Source organism: Letharia columbiana (genome assembly GCF_014066305.1).
Source record: "Letharia columbiana isolate WasteWater2 chromosome Unknown Sc0000008_s0, whole genome shotgun sequence".
Classification (NCBI taxonomy): domain Eukaryota; kingdom Fungi; phylum Ascomycota; class Lecanoromycetes; order Lecanorales; family Parmeliaceae; genus Letharia; species Letharia columbiana.
The window spans coordinates 242,336-262,364 of NW_023501044.1; the positions used below are offsets into that span (position 1 = coordinate 242,336).

The window sequence follows — 20,029 nt, forward strand, 5'->3', positions numbered from 1 at the left end:
GGGTCTTGAGTCTTTACGGCATCCTCATTGGCATATGGTGGCTGCGTCTGCGAGGGTACTTCGTGACCAGGGGAGAACAGGGTGGGATGATGAATGGAAATCGGCGTGTGGCCGCTGTTGCCTTGACAGGCCAGTACGACTTCCCTAGCCTCGCACTTCCTTCTTTGAACGCCTTGGAGTTCTTGAGGCATGTTTCGGGACTCCCGCATGTTTTTCATGATTCCATTTTCCGGCCATAAAGGATATTCGCTGACTGGAGAACGTCGACAGTATCTGCGATGTCACCATGGGAATGGTCCTACTTCCGGTTGCTAGAAACGTGAGTTATCGCATCCAAAACATTTCCTTCTGATTCGTACTACGTGTCGGGTAGCGAGACTTGTCGCAGGAGTACAATATCCTAGGAACCTGTTTCACACCTCGGTTCTCATTACAAAAGAGAACTGCTGACCCCGAAGTCATCCAGAGCGCTTTGTCCTCATTCTTCAGACTGTCAGCATCAACTACGTATGCCTTTCACATGATCCAGGCATACGTCCTATTCGCTCTGGTGGTGGTCCATGGTTTACTCTACGCATCATGGGTCGCGGCCTACAACCACGCCCGAAACCTAGCCCACTTACCTTCGGTCTTCCCAGTACTGAACCCCACATATTTGTATCACGAGGTCTGGCCCGGCAATACGTCCTCACTTGGTATCTGGAGGGCGTCGCTCATCTTCACTGGGTTCACGACTAGTTTGATTATGCTGGCTGTCTTCATCACCACGTTCCCAGTCATAAGGCGAAAGCATTTCAATGTCTTTTACTTTACACACTTGCTGATGATAATAGCCGTCGTCGTCATTTGCCTGCACGCGAGTACGATGTTCTACTGCACAGCACCTGGATTAGCCATGTGGGTACTCGACTGGGGCATGCGGATCTATGAGCTGAGTGGGAAGATGGACAGTACTTTGGTAGCTGTTGGTAAAGGGTGGTTCTGTCTGAATGTACCACTGCCACGGAATCGACTCAAAGGTTGCGCATGTCACTCTCCGCTTGCTCATTTCCACATACACCACACCGAATCCTCCATACGAGAAATCCACCCTTTCACAACCATTACGCACCTGGCCTCACAGAAGCTTTCTTCATCGGACTCAGACAAGAACATTATGATCCAATTTCTCTTCCGCAAAAGTAAAGCATCGAGTTACTCCACGTCCATGACAGAACAAACTCCTGAAAGGCGTCTAAAGAGACAATGGACGAACAAACTTGCCGACCTCGTTGATGAAGTGACAGTAGACCTGTCGCCACCATCGGAAAGGATGGAAGAATCAGATCTCCAAAGACAGCGACTTTCCACCCAGTACCAAACCACTCTTCGGCTTGAAGGGCCATACTTCACGCCTGCTAATCCAGCAAGTTACGATACTGTCATCTGCCTCGTCGCTGGCACAGGCGTCACCGGAGCCATCGCCATCGCTGCAGCATTCCGCCGACAGTCCACGATAGAGGCCTTGGAGCCAGAAACAACCATGTTTGGGCATGAGAAGATACGCGGCGCCCCGTTAGAGCGAAACTTTTCCATTTCAAGCTTCTTGGCACCTTCAGGGGCGGCGAGCATTTGGAAGCGATGTGTGGTCGTGTGGAGTGTGCGGGAGGCTGATTACATCGATCTCCCTTTCTGGCACGGTAAGCAAGGATCCTCTGTCTTTGATCCGATTGACGATCTGACTTTGCAGTAGTGAACACGACACCTGGGCTAGAGGTGCGCGCCTTCCTAACCGGAAAAGGTCGCGATCGCCTTAACATGGATGAGACGATCGGTTCGATAATGGGGAATGGGGGTAGGACTTGGGTTTATATCTCGGGGCCAAACCCGTTCATTGAAGCTGGAGAGAAGGCTTGTCGGCGATCTGGTGTGGACTTCTTTGGTGCACGGTGGGCTTGATGACGTTATGACCCAGCGAGCAGTGCATAAATTCATGCAACGCAAATCCTGCAGGTCGAAATTCAAACGTAAAGATCTAGACTGGACCGTGGCTCTTACTGACGTCATTCCGTATTCCAAAGCAAATTGTGATCAGGAATGACGTTGAGGAATTACGAGACCATTTCATAGAGTGTAATGCAGGAATCTGACCCGCATGATTCAATAATGTCTGAAGCATCTGGTGCATCATTGCTATGTATGTTGTTCATCGGGATGATCAGTGAGAAAGTTCATGCCAAGCAAGCCGGAGCTTTTACCCCGGATCTCCCGGTTAATCCGCGGGCGTCGTCAAATTTTCCTTGTTGTCGAACGGGCACAGCAAACTAAAGTACATAACAAAAGCCTACGTCGTTCCTTTCTCTGGCAGACCAGTATCTTTATCTGAGCAGCGTCACTCCCTTGGGCAGTCGGCTTCGTCTTACTACATGGAGTACTCGGGAGCTCAACGACTTTCGGCAAGCTGCCGCGTGGCCCTTTTTACATCCACTTTGTCTCAGCCTCGTATCGTTTTCGAAGAAAAGCTGTGTGCGTGAGACCAGGATCGAAGGACCTCCGGACCCTCAGCTACTGACTTGCAAGTATAATCCTAAAACTCTCCTTCTGTTTGCGAATGCCAGCAGCAACAATGGCAGCCAAGCGCATCTCCTCCATTTTCTCGATGGGCAGCAACATCTCCGACCAGAGCAGCGAATCTCGAATGTCACCCTCAATTCATCCTGCGCGACCTCCAAGGGAGCAGAATCAAAGTCCCATCCATGTTTCAGGAGAACAGAGCCATGTTCTCGGTTCGGAACAGCGGAATTCCGTCAATCTCTCGAGGAAATCCCTGCCCAATTTACGACCTACTTCTCACCTACAGAATCTTCATACCGAACAGTCGTCTGGGTATACACCCCCGTTTGATCCTACGATTCTGCCTCGCATCGAAGACGACGATGTCCTACTCAATCCTCCTCCCCTACTCAAGCCACTGCCAATTCGGGCGCAATCGCCTGGCGGCTCCCTCGGAGGCAGCAGACCAGTCAGCAGAGGCGACGCAATGGACAACAGACCAGCTAGCAGGGGCAATCCATTTGACAGCAGATCTAGTAGTCGTCCACCTAGCAGTCGCCCTCCATCTCGTCCTCCTTCTCAACCAGCCTCACGTCCTGCATCTCCAATAAGGCTCCGTCCACAAACACCAACGAATCGTCCCCTCACGCCTACGACAGAGGCAAAGCTTGCCAAACGGAGGAGCTGGATGCCAGGAAAACTTCGAAAGGCGGGGCAGGATGAAGGAAATAATGCGAACAGTACGCAGGCTTGGATGGTCACACCTAATGAGAAAATACCATACGATCTTTCGGCGCTGGCAAGTTTCCACAGGGTTAGTTTCCCAAGTACTTCCTTTGAATTATTCCCTAAAGCTAAGAGCTCTCCAGGTCCCAGAGCTTTGGAATGACCATGGCGATACGCTGGTATATCTACACGCCAGGGAAGGTGGCAGAGGCCCTTCATTCAAGATTGACTCAGCCCTCTTTGCTGCCTCCAAAAAGTTGGTATACGCTGCACATGGCGGAATGCAAGAACACAACCAGCGGGAAGCGAACGATTGGCAACAACAGTCATTCATGGAGCGCACCCAACATCTAACCCTCAACGCTCCAACATTTTTTCCCACAGAACGGCTGGGGTCCTCAAATCAAGAGAGCTCTAAAGGATCGCGGTCTGTTAGCGATTATTTTGAGGAACTGCCAATACGAAGAGACATTCACCTTTGTCTTCCGCTACCGCTGCAAGTCGATCTAAGCGACGCAACTGCGCTACCTACAACTGAAGATGTCGAAATGCTTGTTACAATGCGAAACGTGATTGCGTTTCTCGCAGGTCAGCCTTTGGTGGCCACGCCTAAACAGGCATCGGTGTTCATTCTTTTTCTGAAGATTGCTGATGTACTGCAGCGTTACGACTTTACGAATCTTGATGGCTCTACACTTGGAGAAGAAGCGGCAGGGAACTTCGCAAGCTTCATTCGGGAATTCGGACTAGCAGACGTGAGATCAAGTCGTGAGAAGACAATCGAAGCTCTGATCCTCGGAGAACGCATGAAATCTTGGGATCTATACAACGAAGGATTTGTGCATGCTGTTGGAAAATACGACGACATCAATGGACTTAAAAGCCCCAAGCTCCACTTAATCACTGACCTTACTCGAAAAAGGCTAGAGAGAGCAAACCTGGATCTCTATACTCGCGTTCGAAATATAGAGACGAGGTTGGAGGATTTTGACTTTCCTTCTCTTTTCGCCGGAATTGCAAATTCCAGTACCAGCAGCGAAAGCAAAATTGTTCGCTTCAAAGATTGGAAGAGCGCATACATGTCAATGCGAAGACACATCATGAGTCTCTACAAGCATCAATACGGAGCCTGGCCGCCAAAAGCTCAGTCAAAGAAGAACGATTTTGAGGAAAGCGGACTGAATCGTCTTTTACTGAGGGAGCTGTATAAAGATTTCTCAGATCTCTACGACATTCTTGTGGACCGCACTTCCCTGACTACTCGCACAGCGGACATTCCATCCCATGATCCGGACGATCCGCAAGAGCCAGCACCACGCGCTTTGCGAAGAATCTTGGATGAATATGATCGCAGTACTCCTCCAGTTCAGCCGCCAGTGCCATTCGACACCCCTCGAGTGCCATCATTGTTCGATACAAGGCGAGGGTTCGACACACTTGACCTAAAGAAGCAGAAGAAAGAGTGTGTGAAGAGACTCCGGGACGATGAGATTAACAAAGCACTCATGCAGTCCTATAATCGAGAGTCGATGAAGGCAACACCGTTCCTCGAAGCTTTCATGGCCTACGAGCGAAGGACTGCGCACGGAAAATCTATCGAAGAGATAGCTGACCTACGCTATGGACAGTGGATCTTCATGTATGCAGTGATCCAAGCGTTGCCCCTTGTAATCGTTGACGCTCCTGGTGCGAGATGGACGAAGGGAGTGGAGTACTTCCTTTGTGAGGTGCCCAAAGGATCCCCACCATGGGTTCAAGAGAGCGCGAGCCAAAAGCAGAGCGTTTACCGCATCGCTGGCGGATCAGCCTTGGTGACCTTGCCAGCTGATGTTGTTGAACACAGCGTCGATGGTATCTACCGCCGAAGTCACTGCTGGCAGGTGGCGGATAAGTGGGCAGGGTTCAGTGAGGTGCCAGATGTCCAGTCGCAGAACGAGCCGGATCTTGATGATCTATTACCGCCTGTGATGCCATCAGCGCCGGGATCGAGAACAGCCTCACAGTCACCTGATCGACGGCGGGCCCCTATGGCTCTTGGACTAGAGCAAATGCCGTTGCCTCCAGGAGTGGCACCAAGCGGAGCTAGGCCGATGTCGGTGCATGACCCGTCGAAGAGCTTCGCTGCTATTCTTGGCGAAATGGATGGGGTGGGAAAGAAAAAGAAGTAAAAGCGCTACATCGATGAACGACAGTCGAGTGAGTGTTTTGGATTGGTGCATACGATTAAGACCACAATAGACGGGTTCAATATTTCATGCAATGAATGAGCAAATGGCGAAGATCTTCCGCAAGCTTCTTCAGCCGGTACCTGCATTTGATTTTTTGGTCTGGGGAAGTCTGCTATATAGAAGTTGGATTGTACATGTCGCCACACATCGTTTATATATTTACCTACCTAGCTGTAACTCGGTAGATAGGAAGCACTCGCCTTTTGCTTACGAGTCAAGTGATGAGGGCAATGGAGTGAGTGCATGGCAAGTCGTAATGGCACGTCATAGCGTTCGGTGCGAGAATCAGGAATTGGGGAAACCACACAATTTCCGTGCTTTATCGAGTAAAATACTGTACCACCGTGCACATGACTGTGTTTGGGTTCACCAATCACCAATCACCAATCATCGTTCGATGAACTCATAATGAGTTTCATCAGCTTCAATCTGCAACCAATCAGAGAGGGTAAGCGCCTAGCTAACTCAAAACGCGTAAGCTTCTATATAGTAATCAAAGCTTGGCGCCGACGACAATGACTTTCATCCATTCATTCACTCAAGCTTCCTTCAATTCTGTCCTTGCTTTGTTTCACGACCTGTTCGGATCCTTCTTCAGGCTTTTAATGATTCGTCTTGGCGCCCTGCTTTACGTTTCGACATTACCCTACTTTAGAGGTGCAGGCAACATGAAGAACGTAAGGTGCCGATATGATGCTGAGATCTCGGCGCTACGAGGACCATATGATCCCAAAGCTCTGCATTGGACAAGGCCAGGACCGAGGTTTGCGCTATTTGTAGGGTGAAGGTACTGTAATGCTGCAACATCCACTCACTTCACTTTTGTGAGACCTTCTCGTTGATCTTCCATATGTTTATAGCCCTTGTGTTATGGCGACAGTGATGAATTCACCCCCCTTCGCGTTCATCTCGCTGAGACCTTTCGCGACGTCGGACACCTTGCATAGATGAATTACTACTATACCTTTACCTTCTTTTGATAATCTTAATCATGCCAAGCACCCTCACCATACTTCCCTTCGCTTCTGACTTCGACTTGCTGTGCATCTCGAGACTCGGCGTCTGAGGCGGTGGTCGCATCATCATCATTATGCGGCCAAGCTTCATTGTGACAAAGGAAGAAACAATTGCATGAAAAACGCACAAACTCAATATCTATGTCTCGACAAACATAGTTGGTGAACAAATCAGTACAAAGATTGTACAAGACAATCGGTACAGTGCCATTGTGTCTGTCAACAACGCCCATTGTCCATTATCTCTCTCAAGTATAGACATTTCTCCACGCTACAACTGAATCCTTCTCTGCAATTCTATCAACACAAGGACCTCGAAACATCCACCATCTTCGACGATATACACCGCGGACAGGCTCCAGCTTCTCCATCGCATCACCAAATCCCGCTTCCTGCTTCCCTTCCTCCGCATCCAAGGTCTGGTACCTCGATCTTGACCTGTGCTGGTCACAATTATACGATTCAACCTAATACACTTTTCTAGGATTGCGGCATTCTTCGCAAACCATGAGTAGCCCGATGAACGGCACAAAGTCGTCCTCGGCAGCTGAGGCCGCGAAGAGCATCATCCCTTACACGTACGGTCTTACTGGGGTTGACATACCACTCGATGACAGCCTCACATACATGCTATGGCTCTCGGTAGGGCTACTTTTCCTGGTGATCCTCTGTGTGCGTTTTGGGCAGATGGCAAACGCACAGTTACGGCACCTCCTGAATCTCAATTCCACATCTCTACAGCAGTCATACTGGTCGGAAGATAGGACCTCGATATGGCCGAGTCTCAAGAAGCAAGTCTTCTATGCCCCGCTATGGAGAAAGAGACATAACAGAGAAATCCAGCTGTCAAGGGCCATAAATGTTGGAACCCTTCCATCAAGGCTTCATACGGTCTTGTTGCTCGCGTATCTGTTGAGTAACACCATTTACTGCCTTCTCCTCGACTACAGCCAGCCAAAAGCCAAGAGCATCGCCGAATTTCGCGGAAGAACCGGTCATCTTGCCATCGTCAATATGGTTCCTCTGGTCATCCTCGCTGGCAGAAACAGCCCTTTCATCCCGCTATTGCGCATCAGCTTCGACACATACAACCTTTTCCACAGATGGATTGGCAGGGTCGTAGCAGTGGAGACTTTTGCACATACTCTCGCATGGGCTTGGAATGAGTATGACGCTGCCGGCATGAAGGGACTTAGCAAACATCTTCAAGAGAGTCCATTCCTAGCCTACGGCTTGCTTGGAACAGTGGCCCTGGGTATCATTATGATTCAGGCACCATCGACCATTCGCCATGCATTTTATGAGTTCTTTTTGCACGTCCATCAAGTTCTCGCCGTGGCCACGATCATTGGTGTCAAAGTACACTGCAGATTAGGCGTTCTGCCTGGGGAGTCATACATCGACTGGGTGATCGCACTTTGGGTCCTCGAACGCTCAGCTCGCTTGTTCCGAATCATCTACCGCAACGTCTCAATGCGTCGATTCAGCAGAGTTACAGTGGAAGCGCTCCCAGGCAAAGATGTCGAAGCATGCAGAGTCAGCATCGAGGTAGTCCGACCATGGAATTACAGGCCAGGCACTCACACCTACCTCTACCTCCCCACTGTCTCCTTTTGGATGAATCACCCTTTCTCCATCGCTTGGTCAGACGAACGCCAAACACCCTACCTCACTCCCCAAATCGAAGAGCTCTCCGTCACAAAAACCGACGTCGAATCAGCTATGTCTGAGCTCCCAACTCGCACCTCCACAACCATCTCTCTCATCATTGCTAAACGCACTGGTATGACCGCTACCCTTTTCAACAAAGCTCGCGCGTCTCCTAACGGCGTCTTAACGACCTATGGCTTGGTTGAAGGACCCTACGGTGGTATCGACCGCCTCCACTCCTATGGTACAGTCGTTCTCTTCGCCGCTGGTGTAGGCATAACCCATCAAATCGGCCACGTCCGCGAACTGCTCCAAGGTCACCGCGCCGGCACAGTCGCAACTCAAAAAGTCGTCCTGTGCTGGTCCGTCAAGAACACCGAGACCCTCGAATGGATCCGCCCTTGGATGGATGAGATCTTGCAAATGGGCAACCGCAAGCAAGTGCTCAAAGTCCTGCTCTTCGTTACACAGCCAAGGAGTGCGAGAGAAGTTGTTTCCCGCAGCGAGACTGTGCAGATGTTCCCCGGGCGCTGCAATCCGGCTGTCATACTGGGCAAGGAGCTGCCGAATAGGGTCGGCGCGACGGTGGTGACGGTTTGTGGACCAGGGGCTTTTGCGGATGAGGTTAGGGGGGCTGTCAGGGGTGTTGTTGGTGAGGGGGCTACAGTTGACTTTATCGAGGAGTCTTTCACCTGGTGAAGTCATAGGAGGGTTAGGGGAAGAGGTACGTAGGAGGAGGGCTCATAGCATAGCCAGTTGCATGAACTCTTTTCCGATCCACAATCATCCAAATCTCAAATTTTCAATCCTTCAGGAACCTTCTCATAACTTTTACTAGTATGTGACTATCCTTCAGCGATATGCGCTTTTCAGCTTTCTCGCGCTGATGCGGCTACTTCTGCATAGGCGCTATGCGAGTGCCATCATCTCTGATTTCTATACCATCTTCAGGCAAGTCTGCACTAGAATAAAACCTTTCAATCGGTTCACAGCAATTAGTGTGATGACCGGATCTTGGATCTTGCTTGCCCTCCCTCTTCTTCTCATTCCGAGCCCCAGACTTTCATGCCCGTTTTCAGTCCTTCCATCTAATCCAGCTAGTCCTCCTCCTGGTTGTTAAAGGGATTCGCGATCTCCTCGCTTCCATCCAGTGGGCTTATAAGTACGAGCAGTGTTCCGCGAGCCACTATGAGGCCAAGGGAGCGGGTGGATGTGTTGCCTTCGTCATCTGTAGCCAATACCCGTCAGCAGGTGCAATGCAGGATAACAGTGCAAACTTGAGAAGGAGTTGGAGGGAGCGCAAGCCGGGACGGACGTACCTCTCAGCATCTCCTGAACATCATCAAGCACCAGATTCATCAACTGGTCGTGACCCTTCAGAGTCCCTTGTACTATTCCAATCACACAAATCAGCATCTCGCCCAAGCCAAACTCAGCTTACTGCACGCCCAAGAACAAAGCATCAGGCAAGTGTCCAACTCACTCTCCCTCCCCCCATTAAACTTTACCATAATCTCTTTGTCCATATACTTGGCCAAATCTAATATATTTTCTTTCTTCGGCTTCTCAGCACCTTGTGTATGTCCTCCCCCTCTTCCACCCCCTCCACGACCTCGCTCACCGCCTCCTCGTCCTCCTCCTCCTCCTCCCCCACGGCCTCTGAAGTTGCCTCTCTCAGACATAGAAGCGGCGCATGCGTTGCGATTGGTGGTGGTGTAATAATCGAGAGCACCAAGAGGAAATGCGGGTGGGTGGAGTGGGGGCTAGAATGTGACTGGATGCGTTGGACTGAGTTTCTTTGTCGTTTTCTTACTTCCCATTACATACCCGTTCTCCGTACTAAATAGGCAGCTAATCGGGTTTTACATGCCTGCCCTAAGGCTGAGTATAAGGTTGAAGCGAGGTAGATGCAGATTTTGGGTTTGTGGACTCTGGGATCTTAGAATCAGTAAGTAAGATGGATCCTTCATTATGTTCAAGTACGACATCTATTGTGACCATCTGTGTCTTTATGCCATAGTTGTCGTCGTTATTGGACATGTTGTTTGGCTGACAGTTTTCCAAACGCTTAGCAGCAGCCCTACCTTGGTACACACTAACATTAGCCGATACATAAATACCGTCTTTATAGTACGCTATTAATGCTTACCGATACATGCTCCGATTTTAGCAAGGTAATCAATAATGGCACTGGTTGGATGGGGTAAGACAAGCTCACCTGCGCGAAAACAGCGCCCACAGCCGATTGCCGGCCGAGGGTGGAAATCCTCCCCAATCCAATCCACTGCAACCTTTGTCCGAAGACGCGCAGTGCTCTTCTTCGCCATTCTTTTTCGTACGATCTGTATATCCTTTACGTTGTCCTCTTCATCTCTTTCCGTCTTCTTTGTTACAGAAATATGGGCCGCCATTCTTGAAACAAAACCTCCGACCCCAGGAAACTTTCCGCTCTCCACCCCCTCCCACCGCTCAACCTCGGTACATCAGCCCTTCCGACGAGGTCAGCTCTTGGGGAAGCAATTAGGCAAGAACCCACAAACAGCTACAATGAACCACATGGGTTCACCTCCCTCCATACCAGCAGACCACTCCTCTACTAAGCGAAAGCGCAGTCTGTCGGGTGAGGAACCTAATCGACAGCCCACACCTCCGGCCAAAGTGCCGAAAACGAATGCAAATCATCTACAGATCAACTATTTAGCTCGTCAATACCAAGAGATTCTCCCTCTGATCTCACCTGAAGATGCCCTCCCATCCATACTATCCCTCATTTCCGACTATGATGGTGTCCTCCACCGCCACGAATCCATGGCCGGCAACCTCGGCGCTAGGCCTCTCGGTCCCATCCTCATCCAACGCTTCGAACGTATCTTTGACGGCCCACCACGCGTGCTCAAAACCCACGGCAAAGAAGGCACATCCGTCGGCTGGCTTGACGTTGTCGAATTTGCCCGCAACAAACCGGAACAATTCAATCTGGAGAAGATGAGAGAGGGGAACAGGGTCTGCCAGTTCTATACGAAGCAGTGTCGGGTGGAGATCAGTGAAGAGGATTATGTACTGATTAAGAGTGGGATGCCGGAAAAGTTGATTCCGCCGCAGCCGATTGGCGAGGATGAGGAGAAGGAGTTGGGGACGTTGGAGATTTTGGAGAAGAACCTGGGTGGGGTTGTGCAACTAGCTGATCAAGGCGAGTTCTGCGTATCTACATGGGGAATGATCCGAACTTAACTGACCATGAGCAGTGTCGGCGAGGGCCAGACAACTAAACCATAGACTAAAGAATCGGAAGAACGCCATACTTGCAAGGCGAGAAGCTGAAGCCGTGACCGTCGAAGGAGCTCCCAGCCCGTCTATCCGTGGATTCGATTTGGGACAGCCGAGGTATCATATCAATCATCAAACCAACGGAGGGAAACCACGCGCTTCAGCCTCGCCAAAGTCCGGGTTCATTGCCGTCAATTCCAGGTATCAGCTTCCAGACGACCGGCCAAGTCAAAACAATGGCTCGCCACAAGAGTATCCTCGGACTGCTCAACCACTCACCAACGGAGGGATACCCATACATGGAGCTTCAGCAGCGACGCGAGCCGAACTTCTCACCAAATTTCACACCAGCAGTGATCGCTCATCGGGCGAATTCGAGGCAGCACGTCGTTCCTCGCTTGCGACTTCCCGGCCATCCCTCCCTCCAAAGCCTAGAAATTCGTTCAAACCGTACGCGGATTCGATGGAGTATGCGGGAGCACTCCTCAGCGCGGCCTCCCCAGTGCCAATACCGAACACTCCTGCTTCACTTTTACCATATGTCAAACCCTCGCCAACCGATCGTTTCGAGGATAGCGGACCATTTAAAGCTGATATGATGGCACGCATGGAGCAGCTTAGCCGCGGTGATAGGGTACAACCGCCCTGTGACCGGTGCCGACGGCTACATATGGATTGTCTGAAAAACCTGACTGCATGTATGGGTTGTACGAAGAAACATGCAAAATGCAGCTGGAAAGACGTGGAGGAGCAGGAATTGAAAGATCATCCGTTCATACTACGTATTCGTAAGGAGGAAGACGGGAATAGTGAAGGCGAAGGGAGCCGAAGTGGGGGGGATGGATCCAGGAAAAGGCAGTACAGTCAGGAGCGGGGAGTACGAGATGAGGAACTTTTAGGGGAAGATACCGGTGATGAGGAAGGTGAATTGGTCGAGAAACCTGCGCAGGCGCGACGGTACAGCAGCGTGCAACCCACATCACCGCCTACCGTTGCGGTTGCAAAGGAGACCCTTCCGGAAAGGATGGAGGGGTTGCAACCCTGTGCTCATGCCTCACCTGCGCTAGCCACCCAGTCTACAACGACTGAAGTACGGGAAGAAACCACGAACGTGGACGGTTACAATGGACGTGCGACTGCTTCGCCACCAAAGCTTCCAATCTCAGACCCAGATATCGACCTGATTTATAGCACATCAAGGGATACAGCCCACACATCGCCTACCCCAGCACCCAGTTATCAAGCGCCAGAAGCCAACATGCATCGGCACAAAGCCAACGGCGTTACGTCCTACTCGGAACCAAAAAAGGGGAACATTTACACCCAATTCAACAGTGCTACGCGCCAAGACCTACCAAAGCCAGCCCAAGACAAGCCTTCATGGGTCTACACCGCCGGCAGTGAGCCCGTACAACCTGTAACAAAAGCAGTGGACGAACCTCAACGGTCGCCAGAACCACAGGTGTCAAACTCCTCAACACAGGCCACGATGGAGCAGAGCCACCATGATGAACATGAAGAGAAGAGGGAACATTCACCGCCGCCAATGCCAAGAGAGACTTTGCAAAGGCCGCCATCGTCGACGCCTGGTGGGACGGTGCCAGAGATCGGGGTGCAGAGGATGGGAGTGCAGAGAATGGGTATGCAGACATGACATGACATGGGGTCACTTCAACATCCTGGGATGGCTTGGGGTGGGGAACACTAGCTGCTGTTTGCTATACAATGTTTGACATAATGGCAGCGAAAGGGACCGGGCTGGGCAATGTGGGCGGAACGTGAGTGGCGGGGGCCTACGTAGGGTAATCTTGATATAGTGATCATGCTGTGGCCACCAAAACAATGAGATAACATTTTAGACTCAGGTCCGTCGAAGGATGCCATAATCTTAGTCGACCATGACAAACCACCCGCACCAAACTGTCCTCCTGGGGGGTCTACATAAACAACGCTCACCCCAAACATGTTTCCAGTCTTATTATGCTCACCCGGTTCTCTGGTCGCAACTCCTCCAGCATTGATTCGCTACTTAGCCTCTCTCAGCCTCATCGAAGGTCGGGCTTTGCCAGCGCAACAAACGCCCTTTTGCCCCTACAAGCCGAGCAGGGCGCTCGTTCGCGTCAAAATGGATAGCACTACAGCCGATTGGAACAACTTTCTCGGCTCTGGGGTCTACTCCGAAATCGTCTCGACCGACTTCGGCTTGCAGGGCTGTGAGGCTGGGTAGGCTTTTTTTTTACTGGCTAACCAAGGGGCGTACAGTCAGCAAACCTATTTGCCTGGTTTTGAGCAAGCTCAAGAGCCGCTATCTGGACATCAATCCTTCGCTCAGGATTGGTCCCACCTTGGAATAGCCTCTTCCGCAACCCAGACGCAGTATGGCGTTGTGCGTCACCGAGCGACGATGCACGATATGCCAGCATGGGTTCAGCAGTCCATGGTGCAACAGGACGCCTGCGACGCTACCGCAACAGCTAGCTTCCCGGTTGCTGAAGACACGTGGGATAGTAGCAGCCTCCTACCTGCGGCAGATCTCAATCATGTGGCGCATGATGTCGTTGGAACTGCATGCCTTAGCGTCGGAGACGATGAGCACGTCAGTCTCGGTAGACAACCATTCCCGAACTCTACCTCGGAAGCCCCGGCTGTTTCTGAGGAAGGAAGGAGGGGCGATGCCGGAGACTCTGGCTCCGCTCGCACATGTTCCTGCCCTGTCTGTCTGGATCTGCACACTATAAATTGGTTCTCATCCAAAGCTCCAAGCCCTGGCTTGGTGCCGAGAGCACAATATTCCTGCCGTCTACCAGCCTGTGACTGGATGGCCCGAGGTCTTGACGGCGCGACAGTGAATCGCTACACCAATGCACTATCCCGGCACGAGAAGTCCCATTTCAGCCAAAAGGGACGATTCATTTGCTTCGAAGAGCATTGCTAGTATGTCACCAACCGTTGGGGCGATCTGACACGGCATTATAGCTCTAAGCACTGTACAAATAATGCTCGTAGGTTCACGTGTCCTGTGCTTTGGTGTAAGTATAGCCGCGGTGGGTTTGCACGAAAGGACAAGCTTAAAAGCCATGTGGAAAAATGTTCACCGTGGGCAGGCTGAGTCTGGTGTCAGAGCGGGCCAGGTGATCAGACCAAAGGGCGAAGACGGTCTTTAGATAGTGAGATAGACGGGTTGGGTCCAGCTAGGGAAGTGGAAGAAGCTCGCAGAAAGGTTTGCCTAGGTTGACACACTTGCTTTGCATGATAGTCTTTATATCATTCGATTCTTTACACGATCTGGAACCGCGGCTGCTGAAGTCTACAAATGCACATGTTTACTTAATATCAGTATAGCAATACAAAGCGCGAATACTTCCTTCACTACTCGAGACAGTTGAGCTGTCAAAAAACTTATTCATACCGTGTCCCCTTCATCTATCAGCCTGCCCAAGGGATCAAGGATTTTGGAATGGCCGCGAATAGCCATTGCTGCATTGAGAGATCGAGATGGACTACCTTCGCAGCTGTCACCTTCACTCTTGGATGGATGTCTGCTCCTTTTCCTATTTCACACCTGAGATTTCTGGCCTCGGATGAGCAATGCTGACTCTGGTTTGTGCGTGGGCGCTCTCGACTCCAGCTCTGACTTCCTTAGTTTGAAAATCTGGGGTCGTATATCGCAGCGACGGTCTGTGTCAGAACTCCAACGGCCAGACCATACAGGGGGCAGCATGTACGGATCCGGCTTGACAAAGTCCGGAATGCATCAAGTCATGTACCATTGACAATGCAAAATGGCCCAACTGGAGGTAGACAATGATTTTAAATCACTCAGTGTGACGACTGAAGCAATTGCTGCGAGGAGGGCGAGCAGGCCACATCATGTCGCAGTAGTGAAAACGGTGCCTGGGTGGTCAATGGAACAGAGAGCAATATCGATCCCTTTGCGGCGCACCGCATCCCCTCCACACTATCCTCTTCTATGAAATTTCAAGAGTCCTCTACCACTTCCAAGGCCTCTATGACCGGCCCCCGAACGTCTTCCTCCCATTTCACAAAGAGCGGTTATTGTGACAGTATCCGCTTCGCAAGCACCACTCTTCCCTCCTCGCATGCCGCCAATACTACGGCAACAACAGGAGGTGCTGTTTGAGGAATCGCTGGTTTGGCCCTCATTATCGGAGCTTGCTGCTTCTTCTTCCTGCTCGGGTGGCGAAAGTCGCAAGAGCTATGGCTTGCAAGGGGCTTCACATATGCTGGAGACATCAACAGAGACGAGCTCTTTGGCGGAACTTTTAGCAGGCCGGAGATGAAGGGGTCTTTGACGTTGAACCAAGAATTAGACAATCTACAGGCAGCTGAACGAGGTTCCTGGTCAAACATATCTCCGCTATTGCTACACCGTTCTCGGACAAACGATCAGATACTTCGTTGCACGTTCTGACAGATGCTCGGTCAGAAATTCTCTCATCCATATCCCTAATCTTCTCTTCCAAACGAGACGGTCGATCAACCTTGTCATCACCAGCTTCCCTAGTACCCCTATTTTCGTAATCATTGGGAAACTAGAAAATTAGCATTGGGGCTAGTACCCCCTCACCCAAAATCCTACTATAGATATACCCACCATATTATTATTTCTATAACCCTCCCTATACCTCGCTATCGTTAAATTAAAGCTAGAATTACTCGTTAGTATAGAATCCTTAATATTTCTTTTGTCGGGCCTTCTGTTGATCTATAGAAGGCCTTTAAAATATTATTTTCTTTACTATTCGACGTCTATAAGAATTATATTTAATACTATATTGTTAATAGGCTTACTATTACCTCTATTACTTTCGTCGAGAGCGTTAAAAAGAGTATCGTATATCGTATTATCGATAATATTCTCGCCTTTAATACCTATATAGCGCTTATTATAATTAAAAGAGAGTAATTATTTAAGATATCTTAAGTAGTAAGAATTAAATTAAGAGTTTTTATCGAGAGTAAGTTATAATTATATTTAAATAAGATATAATATAAACTCTTCGATTAATTCGATCTTATTATAAGCGTATTTACGATCTCGAAGATTTTACGCTTTATAAAGATTAATAGAAAGAGTTTTTATTATAAGGTCTTAAAACGCTTATAAATCTATTGTAATTATTACTTTCTAAAGATTAGTAAGTTTATTTATAATATATTTATTTTTCTAGATAAGAGCGTCGTTAATAAGTATATAATATAAAGAAAGTAAGCTATATAGTCTTCGAAATTCGATTTATAATTTAGATTTTAGTTAAACGTTTTAAGCGTTATAGCGTCTTACTAATATATTACTTAGATAAAATCTTTTATTATTATATTTATTAGAATAGTATTAATAATATTTATTTTAAGTAGTTTCTTAGAAACGAAGTTTTCTCTCGATATAACTTATTTCTCAATTTAAAGTTGATTATCGTTATAAATAATTATTTTATATATTATATCGCTAATATTAGATAAATATATAAGAATAAAGACGTTATACTCTTATATTTACCTCTCTATTCGTCGAACTTTAATCTTATTAAAGAGTTTTTTTCGATTTTTAAGGCTTAATTAAAGAGGTATTTTTAAATTAGCGAAGGATATATTATTTAGATAATATTTAAAGCTAGCTATATAGGCGTATAGTATAAGAGTTTATATTAAAGCTTACTTCGCCTATATTAATATATCGATAAACGATTATAAGAAGAAGAAAGAAGAGTTATTTAGAAGATAAGGGCTATTATTCGAGTAGCGAGAAAATCTAAAGAATAGAGTTTTAAGTCTTATCTTAGCGTAGTTCGAGAAAGAAATTCTTTTAACTAACGTTGCTATATCAAAATACTATCGATTCTCTTAATTTTTTTATTAACTTATAGCGTATATTTAATTTATAATTTTATATTATTTAAATAATTTAAACTATATAATAATTGGTTAATTTTAAATATATTAAATATTTGAGATTTCTATAACTTTTGCGGGGCCGGCGCTAATTATCGATTATCGAACTTTATTTTTCTAAATTTCGATATATAGCTATTTAGACCTTCTTATTCTTATTCTCTTTCTTATTTATCTTCTTATTACTTCTATTTATAGTCTTATCTTTTAGTAGAATAGCTTTAATAAAAGTATTTAAAGAAGTACGTAGTTAATGATTAGCTTTCTTTATAGAGGTAATAATATAAAGCCGTAATATCTCTATAAAGTTCTTTTACCTCGTCTTTTAATCGTATAATTATTTCTCTTAAAATCTCTATCTTTTTTTTAATTAGAAGGCGATATATAACGTATTTACTTTAGTATATAGAACTCTACTTTAATCTTTTTTAGAGTGTTTATAAAGGCCGCTTCTTTACTAAGATTTTTCTAAATTTATTAGATAAAATAAGCTCTTCGTAGTTTATCTATATTACTCTCTATTTAAATTAAATTATTTAACGATTAAAGCGCTTTAAAGAGTAATTAATTAGTTATATCTAGATAAGATAATAGCTTAATTAGATTAGATAAGCGAGGCTAAATAAACTAAGTTTAAATATACGCGTATTATTATAAGAAAAAGATTTAAGACTATTAAAGTATAGACTAATAAAGTGAATAACTCTAATATTATTATTACTGAAATTGCTACTATTAATATAGATTATACTATTATTACTAAAGACTTTACGCTAGCGAGAATAAGATATTTAATTTATTAAGTAATATATTAATTAATATAGAGATAGAAGTAGAAGTAAGAGTATTAATAATTATATAAACTTTCTTTTAATTGATTTAACTTTTTTATTAATAGCCTTTATCTATTTAGCTTAATTCTATCGAGTTTTTAATCGCTTCTATATTTTTATAAGCGAATTTATAATAATAATATTAGATTTCTTCTTTATAGTGTCGGACCAGCATAGGTGCGATATTAGTATGGGTGAGGTAGAACTAGGATAATAAGGCTACCGAACTATGTATGTAGGAAGGAGGCATGATATAGTAGGAGATGCCTCCGCCAGGCCCGCTAGCCATGGGGCTGAGTGGTGTGTCAAGGGTACGCTCGTAACACTACCCCCTCTCAAATAGCCATGGCCCCCATGGCTGGTAGACCGGAGATGCACGCCCATTGCTTGCCCTGTGTCTCCAAACATCCATAGTCCGTGTAGGCCTCGACCGGAGACGATTTGCAGAGGTGTAGTAGTTTGTCCTGCAAGATCCCAGATATTGGCCATATCTTGCCTGCGTCCGCAAGATTCCCCGGTTCTTCTCCTTGCCATAGTCCTTCGGTAGAATTAAAGAAAATCCAACGCATGCATTCACTCCCACCGGTTGCGCCTGGCCTGGGAGCTACACTGTAGATTTGCGCTGTGTCTCCCATGCTCTTGCCATCAAGTCCATTCATTACCTTTGTCGTAGAGTTTGATAGGAGGTAGGTGATAAGAATCGAATATGTTGAATGCCATTTGGTAGCAGGCTCACTATGTGTGTTGTCGACATGCTCGTGAAGAGGTCGAATCGTAGTCGTTTTGGGGCTGTTCCCATCGCCATTGTAGCAGGCTCACTATGTGTGTGTTGTCGAGATGCTCAGTAAGAGATCGAACGTTTGCTGCCCTTGTAGCAGGCTCACTGTGAGTGTGTGGGTGATCGGCGATGTGGAGGAAGATATCTTGGTGTAGATGTAGGTGGGTTTGGGTCGGAATTTATGATGTGTTGAATGTAGGTAAAGATGGAGCGGAGAGATCTCTGGAGATGCGGAGCGGGAAGAATTTCTTGTATTCGATGTAGGGGACTCGTTTTTGATGGATTGGGCTACCGTTGATGGTGTAGGTTGTTTGATGTAGGTTCTTTCGAATGATGTAGGTAGTTTGTGATTTGTATATGTGGTGGGGCTTCTGTATGGTAGAAATACCCAGCGTTTTTTTATCAGGCTCGGTCGCTTGCTCCGAGCAGAAAGTGAAAAACCCGTCAATTCTCTTCGCCGGGGGGTGTACGAAGGAGCCTTATTATAATGTCAGGACCAGCATAGGTGCGATACCAGTATGGGTGAGGTAGAACTAGGATAATAAGGCTACCGAACTATGTATGTAGGAAGGAGGCATGATATAGTAGGAGATGCCTCCGCCAAGGCCCCTAGCCATAGGGCTGAGTGGTGTGTCAAGGGTACGCTCGTAACATATAGTTTTATTTTTTCTAGTAATTTAATCGTTAGTAAGTAGATAATATAAATTTTTAAAATCGTCTAATTATTAATAGTAATGCGATCTTTTTAATAATCGAGCTTATTATATAACTATAGCTTTATAATCTTATAACCTTTAGATTTAAGCTTTCTATTTAATTTCTTTATCTTCTTTATATATTAAATTTACTTAGCGATAGCACTATTAGATTAAAGCGCCTTCTTCTTCTTCTTCTTATTAAATTTAAATAATTTAAAATCATTTAATATAGTATTAAAGTTATCTAAAGAGATATTCTAGTTAATAATTCTACTTTTTTCTACTTTTTTAAAAAGACTCTTTTATAATAAAGGTTTCTAATTTAAAAAATTTTTATTTAAGATTATAGATATATATAATTCTTATAATAATCCTCTTTCTTTTTCTT

General features: G+C 46.9%; 10 protein-coding genes across 10 annotated transcripts; 8 read left to right on the forward strand and 2 right to left on the reverse strand.

Moving 5' to 3' along the window:
• Positions 1-520: 520 nt before the first annotated feature.
• On the forward strand, positions 521-1,732 carry HO173_003408 (uncharacterized protein; the record flags this gene model as incomplete). The annotated part of the gene is made up of 1 exon (XM_037305335.1): positions 521-1,732. The coding sequence occupies one exon, from the start codon at positions 521-523 to the stop codon at positions 1,730-1,732; it is 1,212 nt and encodes a 403-aa protein (XP_037167743.1).
• Positions 1,733-2,605: 873 nt separating this feature from the next.
• On the forward strand, positions 2,606-3,421 carry HO173_003409 (uncharacterized protein; the record flags this gene model as incomplete). The annotated part of the gene is made up of 1 exon (XM_037305336.1): positions 2,606-3,421. One exon carries the CDS (start codon positions 2,606-2,608, stop codon positions 3,419-3,421), a length of 816 nt encoding a protein of 271 aa, XP_037167744.1.
• A 118-nt stretch (positions 3,422-3,539) lies between these two features.
• Positions 3,540-5,426, forward strand: HO173_003410 (uncharacterized protein; the record flags this gene model as incomplete). Its single annotated transcript, XM_037305337.1, has 1 exon — positions 3,540-5,426. The coding sequence occupies one exon, from the start codon at positions 3,540-3,542 to the stop codon at positions 5,424-5,426; it is 1,887 nt and encodes a 628-aa protein (XP_037167745.1).
• A 1,583-nt stretch (positions 5,427-7,009) lies between these two features.
• HO173_003411 (uncharacterized protein) lies at positions 7,010-8,851 on the forward strand (the record flags this gene model as incomplete). Its single annotated transcript, XM_037305338.1, has 1 exon — positions 7,010-8,851. The coding sequence occupies one exon, from the start codon at positions 7,010-7,012 to the stop codon at positions 8,849-8,851; it is 1,842 nt and encodes a 613-aa protein (XP_037167746.1).
• Positions 8,852-9,249: 398 nt separating this feature from the next.
• Positions 9,250-9,834, reverse strand: HO173_003412 (uncharacterized protein; the record flags this gene model as incomplete). The annotated part of the gene is made up of 3 exons (XM_037305339.1): positions 9,250-9,380; positions 9,472-9,543; positions 9,636-9,834. The coding sequence occupies 3 exons, from the start codon at positions 9,832-9,834 to the stop codon at positions 9,250-9,252; spliced, it is 402 nt and encodes a 133-aa protein (XP_037167747.1).
• A 193-nt stretch (positions 9,835-10,027) lies between these two features.
• Positions 10,028-10,192, reverse strand: HO173_003413 (uncharacterized protein; the record flags this gene model as incomplete). The annotated part of the gene is made up of 1 exon (XM_037305340.1): positions 10,028-10,192. One exon carries the CDS (start codon positions 10,190-10,192, stop codon positions 10,028-10,030), a length of 165 nt encoding a protein of 54 aa, XP_037167748.1.
• Positions 10,193-10,336: 144 nt separating this feature from the next.
• Positions 10,337-11,383, forward strand: HO173_003414 (uncharacterized protein; the record flags this gene model as incomplete). Its single annotated transcript, XM_037305341.1, has 1 exon — positions 10,337-11,383. One exon carries the CDS (start codon positions 10,337-10,339, stop codon positions 11,381-11,383), a length of 1,047 nt encoding a protein of 348 aa, XP_037167749.1.
• A 499-nt stretch (positions 11,384-11,882) lies between these two features.
• HO173_003415 (uncharacterized protein) lies at positions 11,883-13,073 on the forward strand (the record flags this gene model as incomplete). Its single annotated transcript, XM_037305342.1, has 1 exon — positions 11,883-13,073. The coding sequence occupies one exon, from the start codon at positions 11,883-11,885 to the stop codon at positions 13,071-13,073; it is 1,191 nt and encodes a 396-aa protein (XP_037167750.1).
• A 309-nt stretch (positions 13,074-13,382) lies between these two features.
• HO173_003416 (uncharacterized protein) lies at positions 13,383-13,646 on the forward strand (the record flags this gene model as incomplete). The annotated part of the gene is made up of 1 exon (XM_037305343.1): positions 13,383-13,646. The coding sequence occupies one exon, from the start codon at positions 13,383-13,385 to the stop codon at positions 13,644-13,646; it is 264 nt and encodes an 87-aa protein (XP_037167751.1).
• A 177-nt stretch (positions 13,647-13,823) lies between these two features.
• HO173_003417 (uncharacterized protein) lies at positions 13,824-14,354 on the forward strand (the record flags this gene model as incomplete). The annotated part of the gene is made up of 1 exon (XM_037305344.1): positions 13,824-14,354. The coding sequence occupies one exon, from the start codon at positions 13,824-13,826 to the stop codon at positions 14,352-14,354; it is 531 nt and encodes a 176-aa protein (XP_037167752.1).
• Between the last annotated feature and the right edge of the window lie 5,675 nt (positions 14,355-20,029).